The 24969-nt window shown below is 45.7% G+C and overlaps 1 protein-coding gene across 2 annotated transcripts in view; it reads left to right on the forward strand.

Annotated features, from left to right (window-relative positions):
- Positions 1-24969, forward strand: part of CAPN3 (calpain 3) — a 92449-nt gene that overhangs the window by 19594 nt on the left and 47886 nt on the right. For both annotated transcript variants that reach the window (XM_072115559.1, XM_072115560.1), the window contains exon 2: positions 24042-24111. In XM_072115559.1, coding sequence (XP_071971660.1) covers positions 24042-24111 — 70 coding nt within the window. The remainder of the gene's footprint in view (positions 1-24041; positions 24112-24969) is intronic.

Below are 24969 nucleotides of genomic sequence, written 5' to 3' on the forward strand. Positions count from 1 at the left end.
ACAGAATGAAGCTAGATAGCATGTAAAACATCCAATAATTGACCCTGACACTATAGGGGACGGCATGCAGAGGCAGCGGCAGCAGGCTAGAGAGTGGCATGGCGACATACCCTAATTGGACTCAGGCTTCAAACCAATGGGTGTCAGAGAGGAACCAAAGGAGGTGAGCAAGAAGCGCTCAAATAATATCGGTACATGATAAAAGTTTGCCAGTATATTTTGTGGATTACACAGCAGGGTGGCGACAAAGTTAACATGGAAGCCATGAAAACAACCCAAAATTCTGCCTGACACAGCTCGTTTGATAAGGGGACCATGTATGCTTACAGTTCATGCCAGTCGCTGCACTGGCTGCCAGTCTCCTTTCGAATACAGTTTAAAATAATAATAACCCTCATCCATAAAGCTCTGTATAATGCTGCACCCCCCTACCTCTCCTCTCTTATCTCAGTCTATCGCCCAACCCGTGCTCTTAGATCCGCCAGTGATCTTAGATTAACCTCTACCCTAGTGCGGACCTCCCACTCGCGTCTCCAAGACTTCTCTAGAGCTGCACCAATTCTATGGAATGCTCTGCCCCGGACTATCAGACTAATACCTAACCTCCAAAGTTTCAAACGTGCTCTTAAAACCCATTTCTTTAGGCAAGCCTATAACACTCATTAACTGCATGAAGTTTTAACTCTTCTACTAACCCGTCCTGTGTCGTCCTCCCATCTGTTATCCAGCAACCAACAGGCACCAGACTTCTCTGCAGTCCCATTCACCCTGGACCTGGTATATAAGATGACGGCTGAGTGGTTCAAGCGACAGCAATTCCATTTATTATATTTTTTTCTATTCCCTAAGAAGAATGGCTTGACCATTAAATATTCTTTTACCTCGTGTTACCCCATCATCTTCATAAACTGTAAGCTCTGGCGAGCAGGGACCTCACTCCTGTTGTTCCATACAAATGTTGTGCTCTGTTACATTACATTTGTATTTGTTTCCTATGATTTGTAAAGCGCTACAGAATATGATGACGCAATATAAATAAAGATTATTATTATTATTATTATGGAGGCAGTGAACTAGTAGTAGATTAAAAGTGCTGCAACTATGTTAGTTGGATCTTGGGATGGAGCTGGCGCTCTGCAGCCAGGCGAGCTTTCGCCAATCCAAGCCCCTGTCTCTAGGCTACTCCCCAAACAGCACTTCTAAGAACCTTTTGTATAAGATCAAGTGTAGTAGCGTTCTTATAAGTTTAGGATATGGCGGGTGAGGGGAATGTAAACAGATGCGCAAGAAGCGCTGAAATAATATCCCTAAATGGTAAAAGTTTGCAAGTATATTTTGTGGATTACACAGCAGGGTGGCGACAAAGTTAACAACTTTGATGTGGAATGCCCTGTAATAGCTCTTGGGCGGTGTGCCTTTTATCGCCTAGGCTCAGCAGTTTCAGCACCGCCTGCTGTCGCTTAGCGACGGCACTGCTGCTGTGCCTAGAGCTACCGACTGATGGCGCCATGCCCACGGATGGTAATTCGGAGGAGGAGGAGGTGGAGGAGGGGTGGGAGGAGGTATAGTAGGCCTTTGAGACCTGGACCGAGGTAGGCCCCGCAATTCTCTGCGTCGGCAGTATATGACCAGCCCCAGGGTCAGACTCGGTCCCAGCCTGCACCAAGTTAAGTGTAGTAGCGTTCTTATAAGTTTGGGATATGGCGGGTGAGGGGAATGTAAACAGATGCGCAAGAAGCGCATGATGCACATGGAGCTGGCGCTCCGCTGCCAGGCGAGCTTTCGCCAATCCAAGCCCCTGTCTCTAGGCTACTCCCCAAACAGCACTTCTAAGAACCTTTTGTATAAGATCAAGTGTAGTAGCGTTCTTATAAGTTTAGGATATGCCGGGTGAGGGGAATGTAAACAGATGCGCAAGAAGCGCTGAAATAATATCCCTAAATGGTAAAAGTTTGCCAGTATATTTTGTGGATAACACAGCAGGGTGGCGACAAAGTTAACAACTTTGATGTGGAATCCATGAAAACAACCCAAATTTCTGCCTGACACAGCACGTTTGATAAAGGGACGATGTATGGAGGCAGCTATATGGACGACTTTTGGAGGTAGCAATGGAGACAACGTGTGGAGGCTGCTATGGAGACAATTTAATTTGGATAGTGCCTGTATGTGGCAGTCCCAAACATTTTTCAAACCAGAGGAGCAGGTAGGTGGCCCTCCAGTAAAATGGAATAGATTGAGTGCCTGTATGTGGCAGTCCCAAAAATGTTTCAAACCAGAGGAGCAGGTAGGTGGCCCTGCAGTAAAATGGAATAGATTGAGTGCCTGTATGTGGCAGTCCCAAAAATTTTTCAAACCAGAGGAGCAGGTAGGTGGCCCTCCAGTAAAATGGAATAGATTGAGTGCCTGTATGTGGCAGTCCCAAACATTTTTCAAACCAGAGGAGAAGGTAGGTGGCCCTCCAGTAAAATGGAATAGATTGAGTGCCTGTATGTGGCAGTCCCAAAAATGTTTCAAACCAGAGGAGCAGGTAGGTGGCCCTGCAGTAAAATGGAATAGATTGAGTGCCTGTATGTGGCAGTCCCAAACATTTTTCAAACCAGAGGAGCAGGTAGGTGGCCCTCCAGTAAAATGGAATAGATTGAGTGCCTGTATGTGGCAGTCCCAAAAATGTTTCAAACCAGAGGAGCAGGTAGGTGGCCCTGCAGTAAAATGGAATAGATTGAGTGCCTGTATGTGGCAGTCCCAAACATTTTTCAAACCAGAGGAGCAGGTAGGTGGCCCTCCAGTAAAATGGAATAGATTGAGTGCCTGTATGTGGCAGTCCCAAACATTTTTCAAACCAGAGGAGCAGGTAGGTGGCCCTCCAGTAAAATGGAATAGATTGAGTGCCTGTATGTGGCAGTCCCAAAAATTTTTTAAAACAGAGGACCGGGTAGGTGGCCCTCCAGAAAAATGGAATAGATTGAGTGCCTGTATGTGGCACTCACAAAAATTGTTTCAAACAGAGGACCGGGTAGGTGGCCCTCCAGAAAAATTAAATGCATGAAGTACTATAGCAAGAGCCAGTGGGCCCTGTCAAAAAATAGCCATTTTCCTCTGCTTTACTGTACAAAGAGGAGGAGAAGGAGGAAAATGAGGAGGAGGAGGAGTGGATCAATTATTCAGGTTGAGCTTCCTTCACCTGGTGGAGATTGGAAATTCTGAGAAATCCAGCCTTTATTCATTTTAATAAGCGTCAGCCTGTCAGCGCTGTCAGTCGACAGGCGTGTACGCTTATCGGTGATGATGCCACCAGCTGCACTGAAAACCCGCTCGGACAAGACGCTAGCGGCAGGGCAGGCAAGAACCTCCAAGGCGTACAGCGCCAGTTCGTGCCACATGTCCAGCTTTGAAACCCAGTAGTTGTAGGGAGCTGTGTGATCATTTAGGACGATGGTATGGTCAGCTACGTACTCCCTCACCATCTTTCTGTAAAGATCAGCCCTACTCTGCCGAGACTGGGGACAGGTGACAGTGTCTTGCTGGGGTGACATAAAGCTGGCAAAAGCCTTGTAAAGCGTACCCTTGCCAGTGCTGGACAAGCTGCCTGCTCGCCTACTCTCCCTCGCTACTTGTCCCGCAGAACTACGCACTCTGCCGCTAGCGCTGTCAGAAGGGAAATACTGTTTCAGCTTGTGCACCAGGGCCTGCTGGTATTCATGCATTCTCACACTCCTTTCCTCTGCAGGGATGAGAGTGGGAAGATTTTGCTTGTACCGTGGGTCCAGGAGAGTGATCACCCAGTAATCGGTGTTGGTATAAATTCTTTGAACGCGAGGGTCACGGGATAGGCAGCATAGCATGAAATCTGCCATATGCGCCAGAGTACCAACGCGTAAGAATTCACTCCCCTCACTGGCCTGACTGTCCATTTCCTCCTCCTCCAACTCCTCCAACTCCTCTTCTTCTGCCCATACACGCTGAACAGTGAAGGACTCAACAATGGTCCCCTCTTGTGTCTCGCCAACATTCTCCTCCTCTTCCTCCTCATCCTCCTCCACCTCCACCTCCTCCGATATGCGCTGAGAAACAGACCTGAGGGTGCTTTGGCTATCAACAAGGGAATATTCTTCCCCTGTCTCTTGTGACGAGCGCAAAGCTTCCGACTTCATGCTGACCAGAGAGTTTTTCAACAGGCCAAGCAGCGGGATGGTGAGGCTGATGATGGCGGCATCGCCACTGACCATCTGTGTTGACTCCTCAAAGTTACTCAGCACCTGACAGATATCAGACATCCACGTCCACTCCTCATTGTAGACTTGAGGAAGCTGACTGACCTGACTACCAGTTCTGGTGGAAGTTGACATCTGGCAGTCTACAATCGCTCTGCGCTGCTGGTAAACTCTGGATAACATGGTCAGTGTTGAATTCCACCTCGTGGGCACGTCGCACAACAGTCGGTGAGCGGGCAGTTGGAGGCGGCGCTGCGCTGCCCTGAGAGTGGCAGCATCTGGGCTGGACTTCCTGAAATGCGCACAGATGCGGCGCACCTTCGTGAGCAAATCAGACAGATTGGGGTATGTCTTGAGGAAACGCTGAACTATCAGATTTAACACATGGGCCAGGCATGGCACATGTGTCAGTCTGCCGAGTTGCAGAGCCGCCACCAGGTTACGGCCGTTGTCACACACAACCATTCCCGGCTTGAGGTTCAGCGGTGCCAGCCACAGATCAGTCTGCGCCGTGATGCCCTCTTGGGCGGTGTGCCTTTTGTCGCCTAGGCTCAGCAGTTTGAGCACCGCCTGCTGTCGCTTAGCGACGGCACTGCTGCTGTGCCTAGAGCTACCGACTGATGGCGCCGTGCCCACGGATGGTAGTTCGGAGGAGGAGGTGGAGGAGGGGTGGGAGGAGGAGGAGGCATAGTAGGCCTGAAACACCTGGACCGAGGTAGGCCCCGCAATCCTCGGCGTCGGCAGTATATGAGCAGCCCCAGGGTCAGACTCGGTCCCAGCCTCCACCAAGTTAACCCAATGTGCCGTCAGCGATATATAGTGGCCCTGCCCGGCAGCACTCGTCCACGTGTCCGTGGTCAGGTGGACCTTGTCAGAAACGGCGTTGGTCAGGGCACGGATGATGTTGTCTGACACGTGCTGGTGCAGGGCTGGGACGGCACATCGGGAAAAGTAGTGGCGGCTGGGGACCGAATACCGAGGGGCGGCCGCCGCCATGAGGTTGCGAAAGGCCTCGGTCTCTACTAGCCTATAGGGCAGCATCTCCAGGCTAAGCAATCTGGAGATGTGCACATTAAGGGCTTGGGCGTGCGGGTGGGTTGCACTATATTTGCGTTTCCGCTCCAGCGTCTGGGGTATGGAGAGCTGAACGCTGGTGGATGCTGTGGAGGATCGTGGAGGCGACGATGGGGTTTTTGTGGCAGGGTCCTGGGCAGGGGGCTGACTAGCAGCTGACACAGGGGAAGGAGCAGTGGTGTGCACGGCCGGAGGTGAACGGGCTTGTTGCCACTGAGTGGGGTGTTTAGCATTCATATGCCTGCGCATACTGGTGGTAGTTAAGCTAGTAGTGGTGGAACCCCTGCTGAGCCTGGTTTGGCAAATGTTGCACACCACAGTCCGTCGGTCATCCGGTGTTTCCTTAAAGAACCTCCAGACTTCTGAAGATCTAGCCCTCGCCGCAAGAGCCCTCGCCACGGGAGCTTCACTAGTTGACACATTTGGCGCTGATGCACCAGCTCTGGCCCTGCCTCTCCGTCTGGCCCCACCACTGCCTCTTCCAACCTGTTCTGGTCGAGGACTCTCCTCCGTCTCAGAAGCACTGTGTTCACCCGGCCTCTCAACCCAGCTTGGGTCTGTCACCTCATCATCCTCCGAGCCCTCAGTCTGCTCCCCCCTCGGACTTCCTGCCCTGACAACAACTTCCCCACTGTCTGACAACCGTGTCTCCTCATCGTCGGACACCTCTTTACACACTTCCACTACGTCAAGAAGGTCATCATCACCCACAGACTGTGACTGGTGGAAAACCTGGGCATCGGAAAATTGCTCAGCAGCAACCGGACAAGTGGTTTGTGACTGTGGGAAGGGTCCAGAAAACAGTTCCTCAGAGTATGCCGGTTCAAATGCCAAATTTTCCTGGGAGGGGGCAGACTGGGGGGGAGGAGGCTGAGGTGCAGGAGCTGGAGGAGTGGCGATTTCGGTGACATGGGTGGACTGCGTGGAAGACTGACTGGTGGTGGACAAATTGCTCGAAGCATTGTCAGCAATCCACGACATCACCTGTTCGCACTGTTCTGGCCTCAACAGTGCTCTACCACGAGTCCCAGTAACTTCAGACATGAACCTAGGGAGTGTAGCTCTGCGGCGTTCCCCTGCTCCCTCATCAGCAGGTGGTGTCTCACCCCGCCCAGGACCACGGCCTCTGACCCCTGCAGTAGTTGGACGCCCACGTCCCCGCCCTCGTCCTCTACCCCTAGCCCTCGGGTTAAACATTTTTAAAATGAGAGTTATAACTTTTTTTTTTTTTTAACTTTTTTTGGGGTTTTTTTGTGTTTTTTGTTTTTTTTTGTGTTTTTTGTTTTTTTTTGAGTTTTTAAAACCAAACAATGCTATCCTATTGCTATGGCTATTTTCTATCCAAGTATCAAAGCACACTACTATGCCAGATGAGATGACACTGAGTTAGTGCCTAATTGAAATCCAACCCCTACTAAATTTTCCCACTTCGGTCTTTGCTATGGATATGTGCGTCACTAAGCGCAGAACACAGCAGTCGCAGGTCTCACTACAAATTGCTCAGAATTGGCTAGTACATGCACTGCAGAAAGTACAGCCACCAGCAGATCAACCAGAAATCAAATATATAGAACGCTACTGTAGGCGTAAGTAAGCTCTTTGTATTCTCCTATGGCTATTTTCTAGCCAAGTATCAAAGCACACTACTATGCCAGATGAGATGACACTGAGTTAGTGCCTAATTGAAATCCAACCCCTACTAAATTTTCCCACTTCGGTCTTTGCTATGGATATGTGCGTCACTAAGCGCAGAACACAGCGGTCGCAAGTCTCACTACAAATTGCTCAGAATTGGCTAGTACATGCACTGCAGAAAGTACAGCCACCAGCAGATTAACCAGAAATCAAATATATAGAACGCTACTGTAGGCGTAAGTAAGCTCTTTGTATTCTCCTATGGCTATTTTCTAGCCAAGTATCAAAGCACACTACTATGCCAGATGAGATGACACTGAGTTAGTGCCTAATTGAAATCCAACCCCTACTAAATTTTCCCACTTCGGTCTTTGCTATGGATATGTGCGTCACTAAGCGCAGAACACAGCGGTCGCAAGTCTCACTACAAATTGCTCAGAATTGGCTAGTACATGCACTGCAGAAAGTACAGCCACCAGCAGATCAACCAGAAATCAAATATATAGAACGCTACTGTAGGCGTAAGTAAGCTCTTTGTATTCTCCTATGGCTATTTTCTAGCCAAGTATCAAAGCACACTACTATGCCAGATGAGATGACACTGAGTTAGTGCCTAATTGAAATCCAACCCCTACTAAATTTTCCCACTTCGGTCTTTGCTATGGATATGTGCGTCACTAAGCGCAGAACACAGCGGTCGCAAGTCTCACTACAAATTGCTCAGAATTGGCTAGTACATGCACTGCAGAAAGTACAGCCACCAGCAGATCAACCAGAAATCAAATATATAGAACGCTACTGTAGGCGTAAGTAAGCTCTTTGTATTCTCCTATGGCTATTTTCTAGCCAAGTATCAAAGCACACTACTATGCCAGATGAGATGACACTGAGTTAGTGCCTAATTGAAATCCAACCCCTACTAAATTTTCCCACTTCGGTCTTTGCTATGGATATGTGCGTCACTAAGCGCAGAACACAGCGGTCGCAAGTCTCACTACAAATTGCTCAGAATTGGCTAGTACATGCACTGCAGAAAGTACAGCCACCAGCAGATCAACCAGAAATCAAATATATAGAACACTACTGTAGGCGTAAGTAAGCTCTTTGTATTCTCCTATGGCTATTTTCTAGCCAAGTATCAAAGCACACTACTATGCCAGATGAGATGACACTGAGTTAGTGCCTAATTGAAATCCAACCCCTACTAAATTTTCCCACTTCGGTCTTTGCTATGGATATGTGTGCCACTAAGAGCTAAACACAACGGTAGCAAGTCCCCCTGCTAATTCCTCACAAAATGGTACTAGATGCAAATTAAAATAAAAAAAGTAGAACGTTATTGTAGCCCTAAGAAGGGCTGTTGGGTTCTTGGAGAATCACTCCTGCCTAACAGTAAGCTAATAGAACACCCTAACGCTTTCCCTGACCAGCAGCAGCTCTCTCCCTAGCGGCATCCAGACACAGAATGATCCGAGCAGCGCGGGCAGCGGCTAGTCTATCCCAGGGTCACCTGATCTGGCCAGCCAACCACTGCTATCGACGTGTAAGGGTACCACGTCATGCTGGGTGGAGTGCAGAGTCTCCTGGCTTGTGATTGGCTCTGTTTCTGGCCGCCAAAAAGCAAAACGGCGGGAGCTGCCATTTTCTCGAGCGGGCGAAGTATTCGTCCGAGCAACGAGCAGTTTCGAGTACCCTAATGCTCGACCGAGCATCAAGCTCGGACGAGCATGTTCGCTCATCTCTATTTAGGATTTAATAATCACTCCATTCTACTACTCGAGGATACAAGCATATGAGACTTTGCTGAAGGCCTTTCAAGAAGGTAGAAAGGTTTTCCTTTGCTCTCCCACTTTTAACCCCTTAACGACTTGGCCTTTTTTAGTTTTTTCACATCCATTTTTCACTCCCCACCTTCAAAAATCTATAACTTTTTTATTTTTCCACATAAAGAGCTCTGTTATGGCTTATTTTCTGCATAACAAATAGCACTTCGTAGTGACGGTATTCAATATTCCATGGCGCGTACTGGGAAGCGGGAAAAAAATTCCAAATGCAGTGAAAATGGTGAAAAAACACATTTGCAACACTTTCTTGTGGGCTTGGATTTTACAGCTTTCACTGTGCACCACAAATGACATGTCTAATTTATTCTTTGGGTCGGTACGATCACGTGGATACCAAATTTGTATAGGTTTTTTAATGTTTTCATACATTTAAAAAAATTAAAACCTCCTGTACAAAATTTTTTTTTTTGATTTTGCCATTTTCTGGCGGCAATAACTTTTTCATACTTTGGTGTACGGAGCTGTGGGTGGTGTCATTTTTTGCGACTTTTGATGGTGTTTTCATTGTTATCATTTTTAGGACTGTGCGACCTTTTGATCACTTTTTATTAATTTTTTTATATTTTCCAAAATGGCAAAAAAATGTCATTTTTGACTTTGGATGCTATTTTCCGTTACGGGGTTAAACGCAGTGAAAAACCGTAATTATATTTTGATAGATCGGACATTTTCGGACGCGGCGATACCTAATGTGTTTATTATTTTTACTGTTTATTAATATTAATATCAGTTCTAGGGAAAGGGGGGTGATTTGAATTTTTAGGTTTTTTTATTATAATTTTTTTTTTTTAACTTTTTTTTACTTTTACTTTTACTATTTTTCAGACTCCCTAGGGTACTTTAACGCTAGGTTGTCTGATCGATCCTACCATATACTGCCATACTACAATATGGCAGTATATGGGGATTTTACTCCTCATTCATTACAATGTGCTGATAGCACATTGTAATGAATGGGTTAAAACGAGACTGCTTCGGGCCTTCGTGAGACCCGAAGCTGTCATGGCAACGGATCACCGCTCCCCGTGACCTCCTGCAGCATTGCCAGGGGCGATCGCTGTGAAAGCACCTGCGATCGGTGCTAGCACCGATCGCGGGTGTTACCGGTAAGCCTTTGCTGCAATATGCAGCAAAGACTCACCGGCTTTGGAGAGGGCTCGGCCCGCGAGCCCTCTCCATGCACCGGGACCCGGCGCGCGTCGGGAAGGGGTTAATGATGTTTAATAATATAACTTGTAATTGCTCCAATAGATAAGTTGGAGCTATGTGGATTATGCTACAGACCAACAGTCTTGAATTGGTTCTTACCCATGTTTGAGCTAAGTTAAAGAGTAACTAAATCATGGAAGCAATTGTTTCTTTATTTCATGAATGTATAAAGCAGTTGATAATAGTCAACTTTTAATATGCTTCATTAAAGGGAAACTGTCATCAGAAATTGGCCTAATAAACCACTACCAGTATATTGTTAAACAGTGTATCACTTTCTAGTTTTTGTTTCTTACAATGTCCAGTGTGGTGGCATCATCCAGAAAATCGAATTTGAAGTAAGATATAAATTGATTGTATAAGGTCAAGGAGGCGGAGAGTTTAACACTGAAGTCAAGGTCAGGAGCTCTGAACGCCTCCTCCTCTGTGATTGACATCATGCATCGGACTTCAGGAGATCTGCTTAGTAATGTCTCTGGATGCAGGACCATCAATTTACATTGAAGGGGCTATCTGAGTAAGAGAGAGCTTGACTTCAGTGTTAAACTCTCTGCCTCCTTGACTTTATACAACCAATTTACATCTCACATCAAAGTTGATTTTCTGGATGATGCCACCACCCCATAATATGAAAGTAACACAATCTGGAATGTGGTAAGCTGCTTGGCAACATATACGTAGTGGTTTATTAGGTCAATTTCTGCTGACAAGTTCCCTTTAAAGCATTCTCTGAGCCTTTTTTTTCCGCTCCTTCCTTCTCCTGCAGGTTCCTTTATCCCTCATCTGTCCTCATCTGATTTTCACAAACTGCTTAAATAAGGAAGAAAGGCAGAGGTTAAACACATGAACAGCTTTTTCCATAAAGAATATTGCAAAGTTCCCTATTATCATCTGCCCTATTCATCTATACAATTTTGTTGAAAGTTTAGTCACATTTTTAGGGTGAACAGATCAGTACATTTAGAAAATGGGATAGAATATACCTGATATGTGAACCCTAGAAGTATTGTTAGGAGATCATTCAAAAGTATGTACTGTTTGATAATCAAGATATCCACCTTGGCTCATTAGTCAGACATTCCCACTAATTAGCGGACATATACATTGTGCCTTTGAGTGGTCCTCCAAACAATGTTATGGAACAAAGTTCAATACATTCTGCAGTGCACTCTATGAGACCATTGCATTTAAAATTGGAAATGTAGTGGAGGTGGTCAGTAGACAGCAATAGTCGTAATGTATGATGAAGCGGATTATTTTTCTTGTAAATGCTGGTCTGAGCTGGACCATACAACATATTTACCACGGTTCCGAAATTGCTAAGTGCAAATAACCAAGTCTTACTGTAAATATTTATCAGGTTATAGAAGTTGAATAACTGTATACTGCATTGTATAAGGTTACTCAATTTTAAGGCTCCTTTTTACACTTGTCATGTGGGGACCTCTTTCTGGCTACAAGTTTGCGACTGGATATACCTCCCCGTAGACAGCAAAGGTGCCGGGGTGGCACAGTACCATACCATGCATGGGGGAAGAGATAGAGCCTGCTCTATCTTGGCCTGTGTTTACAGCCTGGCATTGTGCTTCGCGATTGAGAGGGGAGGGCTGAGCAGCGTCTATGGCCGGGCGAACATAGGTTAGGTGTGAAAGCTGCCTTAAACTTACAGCTCTGACATATCAGGTCAAATGAGGAAATTTTAAGTTTTTTAAATAAAGTAAAAATTTCCAAGGTGTTTTCCAGCAATATGGAAAGCCTCTTTAGGGTCATGATGGAAAAATAAATAAAGTATACATTCCCTGTTATTATTCCCGTGTCCTGCGTCACTCCAGTAATTCTAGTTTTGGGTTTGCACTGCCTGGAAGCTGTAGGGGATAGCAGGACCATCTTCGGCCAATGATTGGTCTCCTTGGGGCCACTCATTGGCTGAGGCAGGTCCCGTGACTCTCACTCCTGGAAAACCCCTTTAAAGCTAGGTTTACATTTGCATTGGAGACTTCATCAGTCATAAATTCTGTTAAATAATGAACACACCCTGTAGTGGAAACTGAATGGACCCCATTGTAATTAAAAGGATCTTTTGGGTTGCATGGAGTAACTGTCATCAAATATGGAAAAAAGGCAAATATGTTTTACAGCATGGGATAAGGAAAACTCCATTGTAAGGCTGCCCCCTTAACATTAAGTATGATTTTCAGGAAGCCTAATGACTTGATGTTGCCTTACTTGGCAAAGTCTTTTGGCAGACTCTAGTCAAAAGCCGCTGACTCGGCCAAACCAGTTCCCTATACTGTACTGAAAAGACGCAAACACATTAGGGGAGATTCATTATACATTCAGAAAATTGGCTGACAATCCATATGAATCTCCCTCTCTCCACTGGTTTCTGAGTTTCTCCGACCTGCACGCCACTACGGACTTGTTGGGGTGGAGACTGGGTGGGGAGCGAGGCGGGCAGAAAACCGGCAAAGACTATAGAAACAAACTCTGCCAGTTCGAATTTGGTCTAAAGATCGAAACTGGTGGAATTTGCGCCCATATTAACTAAGAGGTGTCACGGTTACACCCACGATCCTCGGTATGGATTGAGGGTGTACCCGTGCCTGCTGCCGCGGTCCCCGCTCCCCCAGCTCTCAAGTACCTCTCCTGGCTCTGGCCTGCACTCTTGCTCCCAGCGTGTAGGCCGCATGCTGTTTCCATGCAGTCGCGTGCTCCTGCCACTAGAGGGGGCGCACGCAGACTTCTCCCAGCCTTAAAGGGCCAGCGTCCTCCTTATTGGCTCTGGCATTCCAGGCTCGGATATATAGCCTGGCGACTCCCAGCATCCCCTGCCGGATCTTCAGTTCACTCTTCTGAGGAGAAAGCCTTCTTGAGCGTTTCCAGACGCCTCTGAGTTCCCGTGTTCCCGGTTTCCTGTGTTCCGTGTTGTTCCCCTGTTCTGTGGCATCCTGTGGCGGTCCTGGCTTCCTGTGGCGGTCCTGGCTTCCTGTGGCGGTCCTGCCTGCCTTCCCGTGGTCCTGCCTGCCTGCCTTCCCGTGGTCCTGCCTGCCTGCCTTCCCGTGGTCCTGCCTGCCATCCGTGGTCCCCTTGTCCCTACCTTGGCTGCCACCGTGGGCCTAGTCGCACCCGTGGAGCGACCTGGTGACAGCATCAATGGCTGTAAACCTCTACATGTCTGCAAGGCAGCTAAAATCAGCAAAGTAACTCTAAACCCTGTAATCAAGTATCACATTCTGAGTAACATGTCACATTTCATTACCATTGTGTCCCCTGTGTTAGGTATCTTTTATAAAAAATCTGCCTACCTGTAAAAATATGTTTATAGTACAAATACCCCAAGATAGTTTTATTGGAGGAATGTACAGTAGTAAAGTCTCACAAGCATAGGTTAAGTCTTCATTTTGCAGCCTCATAGAGGTGCCAAAAAATATGATGTGGAAACATGACAGTGATAGCTTCATTACCTCCACACAAAAGGACAAAGCGGATCCCCTATGCATCCATTCAGTCGTATAGGATTAGTGTATACTGTCTGTTTAGAAAGGCCTGTGCCCTATTCTGTTGTCGACAGTTTTTAAAAGGATGAATGCCTTCTGCTGAGACAGGACTGAGCCAGGGTGGGATTTGTTTTACATGTTAAAGCGGAACAAAAGAAAGAAAAAACGGAAAAATTGAAGGTAAAGCTTTGCTGTAGCTCCTGCATTAGTGGGAGTCATATATGAATCCAGCTTACATACATGCAGTGGCTACCAATAGGCATTGCTATATTCTGGTGGCCACATGTTCAACACCTGGCTTCCTAAAAACCCATTAATGATAGCGATCCAGCTACTATCCTGCTGTTTTACCTTATTGTAGCCAAAGCAGGAATTACTCGCTTGGATTTATGCCTAGTGTGCGCTGAAGAGGCTGATTAGTATTGGCACCCATCAGATCCTGTACGAAGCCATGCCTTTTATACCTTCCGGGTTTGTCTGTGACCGAGTGATCCGGGAAAGAGACCGTCGGAATGGAGAAGGATCCCTCAACAAGCCCCTTAAGTTTGAGGGACAAGACTTTTCGGCCTTGAGAAAGGAATGCATCAACAAGAAAAAACTATTTGAAGATGACGTCTTCCCGTCTGGGGGGCAGTCACTGGGCTACAAGGAGTTTGGCCAGAAGTCATCGAAAGTGAAAAATATCGTATGGAAGAGACCAAAGGTTGGAAGTAAATCTGATTTTATAAGTCCTTTATCTATCCATTGTCATTTATTATCTTACTATAGACGTCTTCAGAACAAAATAGTGTTGAACGTAGGGTCATAGGATTATAAAATGTGATATATTATAAGATTATAACTTACTATTAACTTACTATATAATAAGATTATAACTTACTATGTTTCTACTTGTCTGTAAGTGTAGTAATAATAATAATAATAATCTTTATTTATATTGCGGCAACAAATTATTTACAAATCATAGGGGACATATACAAATATAATATTACATTACAGAGTACAAACAGTCATATGGAACAATAGGAGTGAGGGTCCTGCTCACAAGAGCTTACAGTCTATGAGGATGAGGGGGTGACACAAGAGCTTACAGTCTATGAGGATGAGGGGGTGACACAAGAGCTTACAGTCTATGAGGATGAGGGGGTGACACAAGAGCTTACAGTCTATGATGGGGTGAGACAAGAGCTTACAGTCTATGAGGATGAAGGGTGACACAAGAGCTTACAATCTATGAGGATGAGGGAGTGACACAAGAGCTTACAGTCTATGAGGATGAGGGGGTGACACAAGAGCTTACAGACCATGAGGATGAGGGGGTGACACAAGAGCTTACAGTCTATGAGGATGAGGGGGTGACACAAAAGCTTACAGTCTGTGAGGATGAGGGGGTGACACAAGAGCTTACAGTCTATGAGGATGAGGGGGTGACACATGAGCTTACAGTCTATGAGGACAAGGGAGTGACACAAGAGCTTACAGTCTATGAGGATGAAGGGGTGACACAAGAGCTTACAGTCTATGAGGACGAGGGAGTGACACAAGAGCTTACAGTCTATGAGGATGAAGGGGTGACACAAGAGCTTACAGTCTATGAGGATGAGGGGGACACAAGAGCTTACAGTCTATGAGGATGAGGGGGTGACACAAGAGCTTACAGTCTATGATGGGGTGAGACAAGAGCTTACAGTCTATGAGGATGAAGGGTGACACAAGAGCTTACAGTCTATGAGAATGAGGGGGTGACACAGGAGCTTACAGTCTATGAGGATGAGGGGGTGACACAAGAGCTTACAGACCATGAGGATGAGGGGGTGACACAAGAGCTTACAGTCTATGAGGATGAGGGGGTGACACAAGAGCTTACAGTCTATGAGGATGAGGGGGTGACACAAGAGCTTACAGTCTATGAGGATGAGGGGGTGACACAAGAGCTTACAGTCTATGAGGATGAGGGGGTGACACATGAGCTTACAGTCTATGAGGACGAGGGAGTGACACAAGAGCTTACAGTCTATGTGGATGAGGGGATGACACAAGAGCTTACAGTCTATGAGGATGAGAGGGTGACACCAGAGCTTACAGTCTATGAGGACGAGGGGGTGACACAAGAGCTTACAGTCTATGAGGACGAGGGGGTGACACAAGAGCTTACAGTCTGTGAGGATGAGGGGGTGACACAAGAGCTTACAGTCTATGAGGATGAGGGAGTGACACAAGAGCTTACAGTCTATGAGAATGAGGGGGTGACACAGGAGCTTACAGTCTATGAGGATGAGGGGGTGACACAAGAGCTTACAGACCATGAGGATGAGGGGTTGACACAAGAGCTTACAGTCTATGAGGATGAGGGGGTGACACAAGAGCTTACAGTCTATGAGGATGAGGGGGTGACACAAGAGCTTACAGTCTATGAGGATGAGGGGGTGACACATGAGCTTACAGTCTATGAGGACGAGGGAGTGACAAAAGAGCTTACAGTCTATGAGGATGAAGGGGTGACACAAGAGCTTACAGTATATGTGGATGAGGGGGTGACACAAGAGCTTACAGTGTATGAGGATGATGGGGTGACACAAGAGCTTACAGTCTATGAGGATGAGAGGGTGACACCAGAGCTTACAGTCTATGAGGAAGAGGGGGTGACACAAGAGCTTACAGTCTATGAGGATGAGGGGGTGACACAAGAGCTTACAGTCTATGAGGATGAGGGGGACACAAGAGCTTACAGTCTATGATGATAAGGGGGAACACAAGAGCTTACAGTCTATGAGGATGAGGGGATGACACAAGAGCTTACAGTCTATGAGGATGAGGGGGTGACACAAGAGCTTACAGTCTATGAGGGTGAGGGGGTGACACAAGAGCTTACAGTCTATGAGGATGAGGGGGACACAAGAGCTTACAGTCTATGATGATAAGGGGGAACACAAGAGCTTACAGTCTATGAGGATGAGGGGATGACACAAGAGCTTACAGTCTATGAGGATGAGGAGGCGACACAAGAGCTTACAGTCCATGAGGATGAGGGGATGACACAAGAGCTTACAGTCTATGAGGATGAGGGGGTGACACAAGAGCTTACAGTCTATGAGGATGAGGGGGTGACACAAGAGCTTACAGTCTATGAGGATGAGGGGGTGACACAAGAGCTTACAGTCTATGAGGATGAGGGGTGACACAAGAGCTTACAGTCTATGAGGATGAGGGGTTACACAAGAGCTTACAGTCTATGAGGATGAGGGGTGACACAAGAGCTTACAGTCTATGAGGATGAGGGGATGACACAAGAGCTTACAGTCTATGAGGATGAGGAGGCGACACAAGAGCTTACAGTCCATGAGGATGAGGGGATGACACAAGAGCTTACAGTCTATGAGGATGAGGGGGTGACACAAGAGCTTACAGTCTATGAGGATGAGGGGGTGACACAAGAGCTTACAGTCTATGAGGATGAGGGGGTGACACAAGAGCTTACAGTCTATGAGGATGAGGGGTGACACAAGAGCTTACAGTCTATGAGGATGAGGGGGTGACACAAGAGCTTACAGTCTATGAGGATGAGGGGTGACACAAGAGCTTACAGTCTATGAGGATGAGGGGGTGACACAAGAGCTTACAGTCTATGAGGATGAGGGTGTGACACAAGAGCTTACAGTCTATGAGGATGAGGGGGACACAAGAGCTTACAGTCTATGAGGATGAGGGGTTGACACAAAATCAACAATGTGAGCTTAGTAAATTACTAAGAGAGGGTTTGTAAAGTGCTACGTAATTTAATCGCTATATAAATCTAGATTATTATTATTATTATAGGGGTTCTGTAATTTAAAAGTTCTTCAATCATCAATCATATAAACCAACATCGTGTAGGTCGCTTCATAAGATTTTCAAACACACCTCTCTAGTTTCCCAGATATTTATCATAATAAAGAAAATTTGGTTTCTTATGTCTATGAAAACTAGCTTTTTGGTGCACCAGGGGTGGAGCCACGTCTTCCGGTGCTCCTGCTTAGCTACATATTAAGTTTGAAATAAGATTCAAATATTCCCTTTACCACACTCTACATTGTTGATCCAGATAAAAGCAATAAGCCCTATAAAAAGGACCCAAATTATCCTATAATAGTGGAAATTAGCACTCTACAAAAAAAGGTTTAAAAAATTATGAAGATCTGCATTTTTTTTTTTAAATGAGAGGTAAATTAAGATTTGATCTTGCCAAAGAGGGTACACACCAGCATGTGAGTGTGCTTGGTTTACAGTTCTTTATCCTGGTGGTAGATTTCCTTTAAGTTATTATTTTACAGATAGTTCTCTATTGTGTAGAGTATTTCTCCATGTTACTGTTATAAAAGATAAAAACTTACCACAATGGTGTCTTTGCATGAAAACGGAAAGTTCCTAATGTTCCATATTAGGCAAAAATGTAATATTCCTATTCTAGTCACCGCACCATTAAGAGGTGAATATTTCTGTTATTTCCTTTTTAAGTCAAATTTAAGATGTATTCCGGTCCATGATGTAGATAGGATATGTATACCACCTTGAGGGAATCTACAGTATGAATATACGTGTGTATAGAGAGTAGATATTGGGGAAGATTTACTTACCCGTCCCTGCGCGATCCCTGAGGTGCGTTCGCTGACGAGAATTCACAGCTGGCGCGATTCACTAAGATTGTGCGCCCGATATCCTGCATGTGTCGCTTCCCCGATCAGGTCCGCCGGAGTTCAACATCTTCTTCCCAGTGCATGTAAGTGCTTGGCTTGCGACACAATTTTAATGTTAAATCCCGCGCTTAATCCGAATCAGTTGGATCGTTTGACGCCCCTCCCCCCCACTGAATTGTGTCGCATGTCGATACGGCAAAATCTGATCGTGTGTGCCAAAATCCCCAGTTAAATGCGTCGCAAAACGGAAATCGGCGGAATATATCCGACGATAGTGTGCTCCGCGGAACCTTAGTTAACGTGCCCCATTATTTTATAAACCTGTAATATTAAAATATTTCACAGAAACTACTTAATATTGTATTTGAACAATATTTTTAATGTTATATTGTACTCTCTAGTCTTGATATCTCTTATATAATGAGTTGGTGTTTGTGTGATTTATGTGCTGCTTTATATAGTAAAACCCATCACAACAATGGAAATCTGCCAGAATCAGAACAAAAAGGGGCCGGCTAGGGATAACGGGTTGTGTTCCAGGGTTTTGTCCGCTATGAATGCATTCCAGACTGATAAGCACATTTATAAATTGGCTTTACAATGAACTTTGGGAGCCCCGTATTTTATCAACAAACTCATCTGTGCAATATCCGTAAATGTACTAAAAGGCAGAGAAAATCTAACATCCGAATATGTTAACAACACCGAACTTTAATAGTCAATGGATTTTTTTACATCCATTGGGTCTCTGGGCCATGGTTCTACTCTCTACAGATGGTTACCTCTATTATCATTTACAGAAAATAGAATATAAGCAAAAATAAATTTTCATTTTATAATAATGTGTTCTCCAAAATGTCCTTAATGTCTGACTTCTGAAAAGAATACTGACTATAATGGACTGTAAACACTGAGATCTCCTTGATTTGAACTACGGTACATACAGCATGTTGAAGAGCAGGAGGAGCTGAACCGGCTTTACATAGATGTCTTATCTGCAGGCAGCATGTTATAGAGCAGGAGAAGCTGTGCAGATTGTACTGTACATACTGTCCCATCTGCAGGTAGCATGTTATAGAGCAGCAGGAGCTGAGTAGATTGTAAGTAGTGTCCTATCTGCAGGCAGCATGTTACAGAGCAGGGGAAGCTGGGCAGTTTGTACACAGTGTCCTATCTGCAGGCAGCATGTTACAGAGCAGTAGGAACTGAACAGATTGGACCTAGTGTCTAATCTGCAGGCAACATATTGTAGAACAGATTGCACATAGTGTCCTATCTTCACACAGCATATTATAGAGCAGGAGGATCTAAGCAGATTATACATAGTGTCCTATCTTCACACAGCATATTATAGAGCAGGAGGATCTAAGCAGATTATACATAGTGTCCTATCTGCAGGCAGCATTTTATAGAGCAGGAGGAGCTAAGCAGATTGTACATAGTGTCCTATCTGCAGGCAGCAAATTATAGAGCAGTAGAAGCTGAGCAGATTATACATAGTGTCCTAACTGCAGGCAGCGTGTTATAGAGCTGTAGAAGCTGAGCAGATTGTACATAGTGTCCTATCTGCAGGTAGCGTATTATAGAACAGGAGAAGCTGAGCAAATTACAGATAGTGTCTTATCTGCAGACAGCATGTTATAGAGCAGGGGTTGCTGAACCAGATTGTACATAGTAAGGCACCTTTACTAAGGGTCCGACAGTCTCATTTTCCTCTGGTTTCGTAATTTTTTTCCGTTTTGCCCTAAATTGCCCGGGTTTTTGGCGCACGCTATCGGATTGTGGCGCATCGGCGCTGGCTTGCATGCACACAAATCGGGGGGCTTGGATGTCGGACAACTCGACTGATTCGGACAAACCGCGGAATTTAAAAAGCAAATTGTGTCGCAAGATCAGCACTCACATGCACCGGGAGGAAGATGGTGAACGCCGGCGGAACTCAGCAGGGGAAGCGACACATGCAGGAAATTGGACGCACGATCCTAGTGAATCACGGCAGACCCAAATTTCTCGTGCCCCAATGTCCTATCTGCAGGCAGCATGTTATAGATCAGGAGGAGCTAAGCAGATGTTATAAAGTAAAAAGGACTGAGCACGTTGTATACAGTGTCTTATCTGCAGTCAGAATGTTAGAGATAGACTGATGTAGATGCCACTGTGATATTGGACAGTGTGCGGTAATGGATATTTGGCGTCAATATGATATTTGTGCCATAGATCATACTTTTCCTAAATTATCATTCCCCAGGGATAATTTAATGGGTAAACTTGCATCCTTTATTTCACCTCTGTTCTACCATCTTACACCATCAATTCACAGAAGATTTCACACATGTGCAGAGTACTATAAGCACCTCTTGTAGCCACTCCTATATTATTAAACCCCAATGCAATGACTAGTCACAGATTAATATTTTAATGCTTGGTGTCTCATGGGGCAGGAAACTGGCACGTGTACATCCTGAGAGATGAGATAAGTGTGAATAATGCCAACACTCCAGAGCATGTCACCAGCTGGCTTGTCACATTTGGACACGCGCCATAGACCTGTCTGCTTTCAAAGACTTTCTGTAAGAGATCTTTGCTCAGATACAATTTTCCTTTAAGAAGAAAAGCAAAAAAAGAAATCATCATTAAAGGGGTTTAAATTGGCCACTGGCAGCAGAGGTGTTAAAAAGATCAAACTGGGCAGCACTTACCTCTTGCATCATTGCTGCAAGCGAGTAGGAATAACAGTAGGAAGCTGCAGTTACAGAGCGCTGGAGCCAAGGGGGGATGCAGGGACTCCCAAGTCCCATGTGTGGATGGAGCGATAATGTTGCATCACTTCATTTGCTTCTTCTTCTTTTTATTACATTTTTCCAATTAACCAAAACAATAAAATATGCTGCATGGGTAACAGCAAAGAGATAAAAGTCGGGAGGCAGACCTGACATATGCGGGCACATTTACTTACCCGTCCACGGAGTTCACCGAAAGTGCATTGTCCTGGCGATAATGCACTCTGCCGCAATTCACTAAAATCATGTGCCCGATATCCTGCATGTGTCACTTCCCCGCTCAGGTCCAACGGAGTTCACCTTCTATTTTGTCCGTGTTTGCATCTAAGTGCATTGTCTTGCAACGCAATTTAAAAGTTAAATCCCGCCCTCAATGTGAATCAGTCGGAACGTCTTACGGCACGCCCCCCGATATGTGTCACATGAAAGCCAGTGCAATTGCACCAAAAGCCGATCACATGCGACACAATCCCAGCGCAGACACCTGTTAAATAGCTGTCCAAGCCCTGCAATCCACGAAACAGACAAATAGTCCAACAAAAGTGCCATCCGCAACCCTTAGTAAATAAGCCCCATAGTGTTATCATAGGTCACAGAAGTTTCAAAATACAATGTAAAGGAGCGCTCCATTCCCTATTGAGGGAATGTTGTAATCTGTTTCCATTCATTTCCATTAGTCCCGTAAAACTGAATAAAGTAGTGGTCTCAGTACCATTTTATTCAGAACTTGAATGATCTTAGAGTCAGATACTTACCTATTCTCAGGTCATAAGTAGATAGATGGAGTGGCACAGGGTTAAAACCCAAAGTTGGGTGCAGGCTTTGAACACCCGGCTCACTGGTGTTTGAAATAAGGCTTCCAAATGATGCAGTTGAAGCAGCACTCCTTGTGAAAGAAGGTGTTTTATTCACCCAGAGTAACTCTTGGTAACAAAGTTACTCCCTTAACCTTTGTTTCCCTACCTTTATTAATCCCCCATACTTATAATACACAAGCTATCTGTACTCCTGCTTCCTCTCCACTCTACCTCATCTTGTCCTCCATCCTACTCATATTGTGGCCCCCATGTCCTCCATCCTCCCTTATATTGTGACAGTGTATCTGTCATACCTCCCAACTTTTGGGCTAGAGAAAGAGGGACAAAACCATACCCCTGGCCCTGCCCCTTGTAGTATAATGTATAATACTCATCAACATATCATACCCGCCCTTTAATTTTATCTTCCCTTTACTTTTTTACCCCAGTTTTATTGTAGCCTCCTGTCCTTCATCCACCTCATATTGTGGCCCTCTGTCCTCTCTAATATTGTGGCCCCCTCCGCTCATATTGCAGCTCCCTGTCCTCTCTCATACAGTGTCCCCTCTTCTCAAACAGTAGCCCCCTCCTATCATTCTGTGGCCCCCCGTCCTCTCCCATTATAGCCCCCTCTCCTCATACCGTAGCCCTTTTCTCTCATACTGTGGCTCCCTCCTCTCATACAGTGGCCCCTCCTCTCATACAGTGGCTCCTTCCTTTCATACCATGGTCCCCTTCTCTCATACTGTGGCCCCCTGTCCTCTCTCACATTGTGGCACCCTGTCGTCTCATACTGTGGCCCCCTATCCTCTCATACTGTGACCCCCTGTCCTCTCATACTGTGGCCCCATCCTCTCCTATTATAGCCCTCTCTTCTCATACTGTGGCCCCCTGTCCTCTCATATTGTAGCCCCCTGCTCTTGTACAGTGAGCCCCTCCTCTCATACACTAGCCCCCTCCTATCATTATGTGGCCCCCTGTCCTCTATCACACAGTGGACCCATATCCTCTCATACTATGCCCCCCTTTCCTCTCATACAGTGGCCCCCTCCATTCATACTGTGGCCCCCTCCTTTCACACTTTTGCCCTTCCTCTAATACTGTGGCTCTCTCCTCTCATATTGTGACTCCCTCCTCTCATACAGTGACCCGCTTCCTCTCATACTGTGGCCCCCTGTCCTCTCATATTGTAGCCCCCTGCTCTTGTACAGTGAGCCCTTCCTCTCATACACTAGCCCCCTCCTATCATTCTGTGGCCCCCTGTCCTCTATCACACAGTGGACCCATATCCTTTCATACTATGCCCCCCTTTCCTCTCATACAGTGACCCGCTCCTCTCATACTGTGGCCCCTTCCTCTCATACTGTGGCCCCCTGTCCTTTCCTATTGTGGTTACCTCCTCTCATACAGTATGGCCCCCTGTCTTACCTTTCCTCATTCCCACACAGTCCTACTCCCTCCTCTCCGAGGCTCTGAGATCTGACTGGGAGGAAGGGGACAGGTAGGGGAGGAGATATCTCTAAGCATTTCTGCTGTTTGTGATGTGTAGAGGCAGCAGGGGCTGGTCCCAAAGCCTCTGTAGTGTGTCAGGACTGGGACCAGGAGGTGAGAAAAACCAAGACTGTCCCACCTAATCCGGGATGGTTGGGATTTATAGTACCTACATTTTTTCCAACTTTATCTACTATGATAGTATTGAATAAGTTCCTTTAAAATAGCTTTTTAGCAGTTTTAGGGTGGTGCTATATAGTGGTAGTTTTCGGAAGTATCCTCAATGTCAGAGAAGTTACATCACCTTCCATGGCTCTTTCTGAGCTTTATTTGCCTGAATCTCACACTCAGAACATATCAGGTTCTTCAGATCTTTGGAGATGCCAGGAGTTTTGGTGTCTCAATGCAAATGTGTATCTATTAATACTCTTTCTGCTAGCTAAAACCTGGTGCAGCACAGTGAGTATTTCCATTAACTTTCATTAAAGGAAATCTTTCATTCCAAATGAGCTTCCTCTAGCTAATCCGTGCCTTTTCTATTACTTGGCACCATTGTTTTACCCCAGAAAATCCACGTTTGAAAATATGCAAATGACTCTGAAGTGCATAGGGGCGGAGCGTTAACAGAGCCCCTTCAGGCCCAATGTTTGGCTTCAACACACCCCGCCACAATACAGATGACCACAGAAGGATTTTTGCAGTTTTTACAGTGCAAAATTTGTTGCAGCCAAAATTGGGAATGGGATTGTTTTCAGCATTTCTCTACTTTATAACTTTGTACTAACTCTCATAATACTGATTGTGACACGTTTCCTTTTTTTTTTTAGGAAATATGTGAAAATCCCCAGTTTATCATAGGAGGAGCTAACAGAACGGACATCTGTCAAGGAGATTTGGGTAAGGAAATTGCCCAATATGTGCTTGTAGTTATTTATTAGTACTTAACATCAAATTATAGTGCCATCTGTATTACATCCCCTAATGATACAATATATAGCAGTGGCGGCGAACCTATGGCACGGGTGGCACTCCAAGCTCTTTCTGTGGGCACCCGGGCCATCTCCCCAGCACACCAGACAGCACTCAAAGAATTTTCCTGCAGTTCCAAGCAGTTCCAATGCTGCTTTCAGTGATATTTACTTTGTACTTGGGACTGTAGGAAGAGGGAGAATGTGTAGACAGGGCCAAATTATCTTTGGAGGACCGCCTGCTGGCCCCATGATTCTCTGTTTACAGAGGGACACTGGAAAGAAGCTACAATTATGCAAATTTTCCCTCCTTCTTTCTACTGTGTTGGTGTCCTCAGGCGGCCAATATGATTGAACGTTGTTGAAGAACATGGATCAATAAGTTACTGCTTTAATTTTTGGTTGGCACCTCGCAATAAATGAGGGGGGTTTGGGGTTGCAGTTTGGGCACTCGGCCGCTAAAAGGTTCGCCATCACTGATATATAGTATAGATCTAGTTATACTAGAAAATAAGAGTATGCATGGTAGCCTGCTCATCATGACGCCAAGGACCAGCCATTGTCCTGCTTGTACCAGCTGTGTTGTTAAAGCCGTGTCAGCCATGCCATCATCCTACCTCCACCATCTGACTGCCTGCACACACAGCGTATCATTCCTTCTTGAAGTTACTGAAAACATCTCTCCTCAGGTTGCAGAAGACGCCAGCAGGTCACTTGGCATTGCTTGGTATAAATAGTATATCTCCTTGTGTGCCTGAGGCATTAATTATGTCCGAGCCCTAAAAAT

Source organism: Engystomops pustulosus, chromosome 7 (genome assembly GCF_040894005.1).
Source record: "Engystomops pustulosus chromosome 7, aEngPut4.maternal, whole genome shotgun sequence".
Taxonomy (NCBI): domain Eukaryota; kingdom Metazoa; phylum Chordata; class Amphibia; order Anura; family Leptodactylidae; genus Engystomops; species Engystomops pustulosus.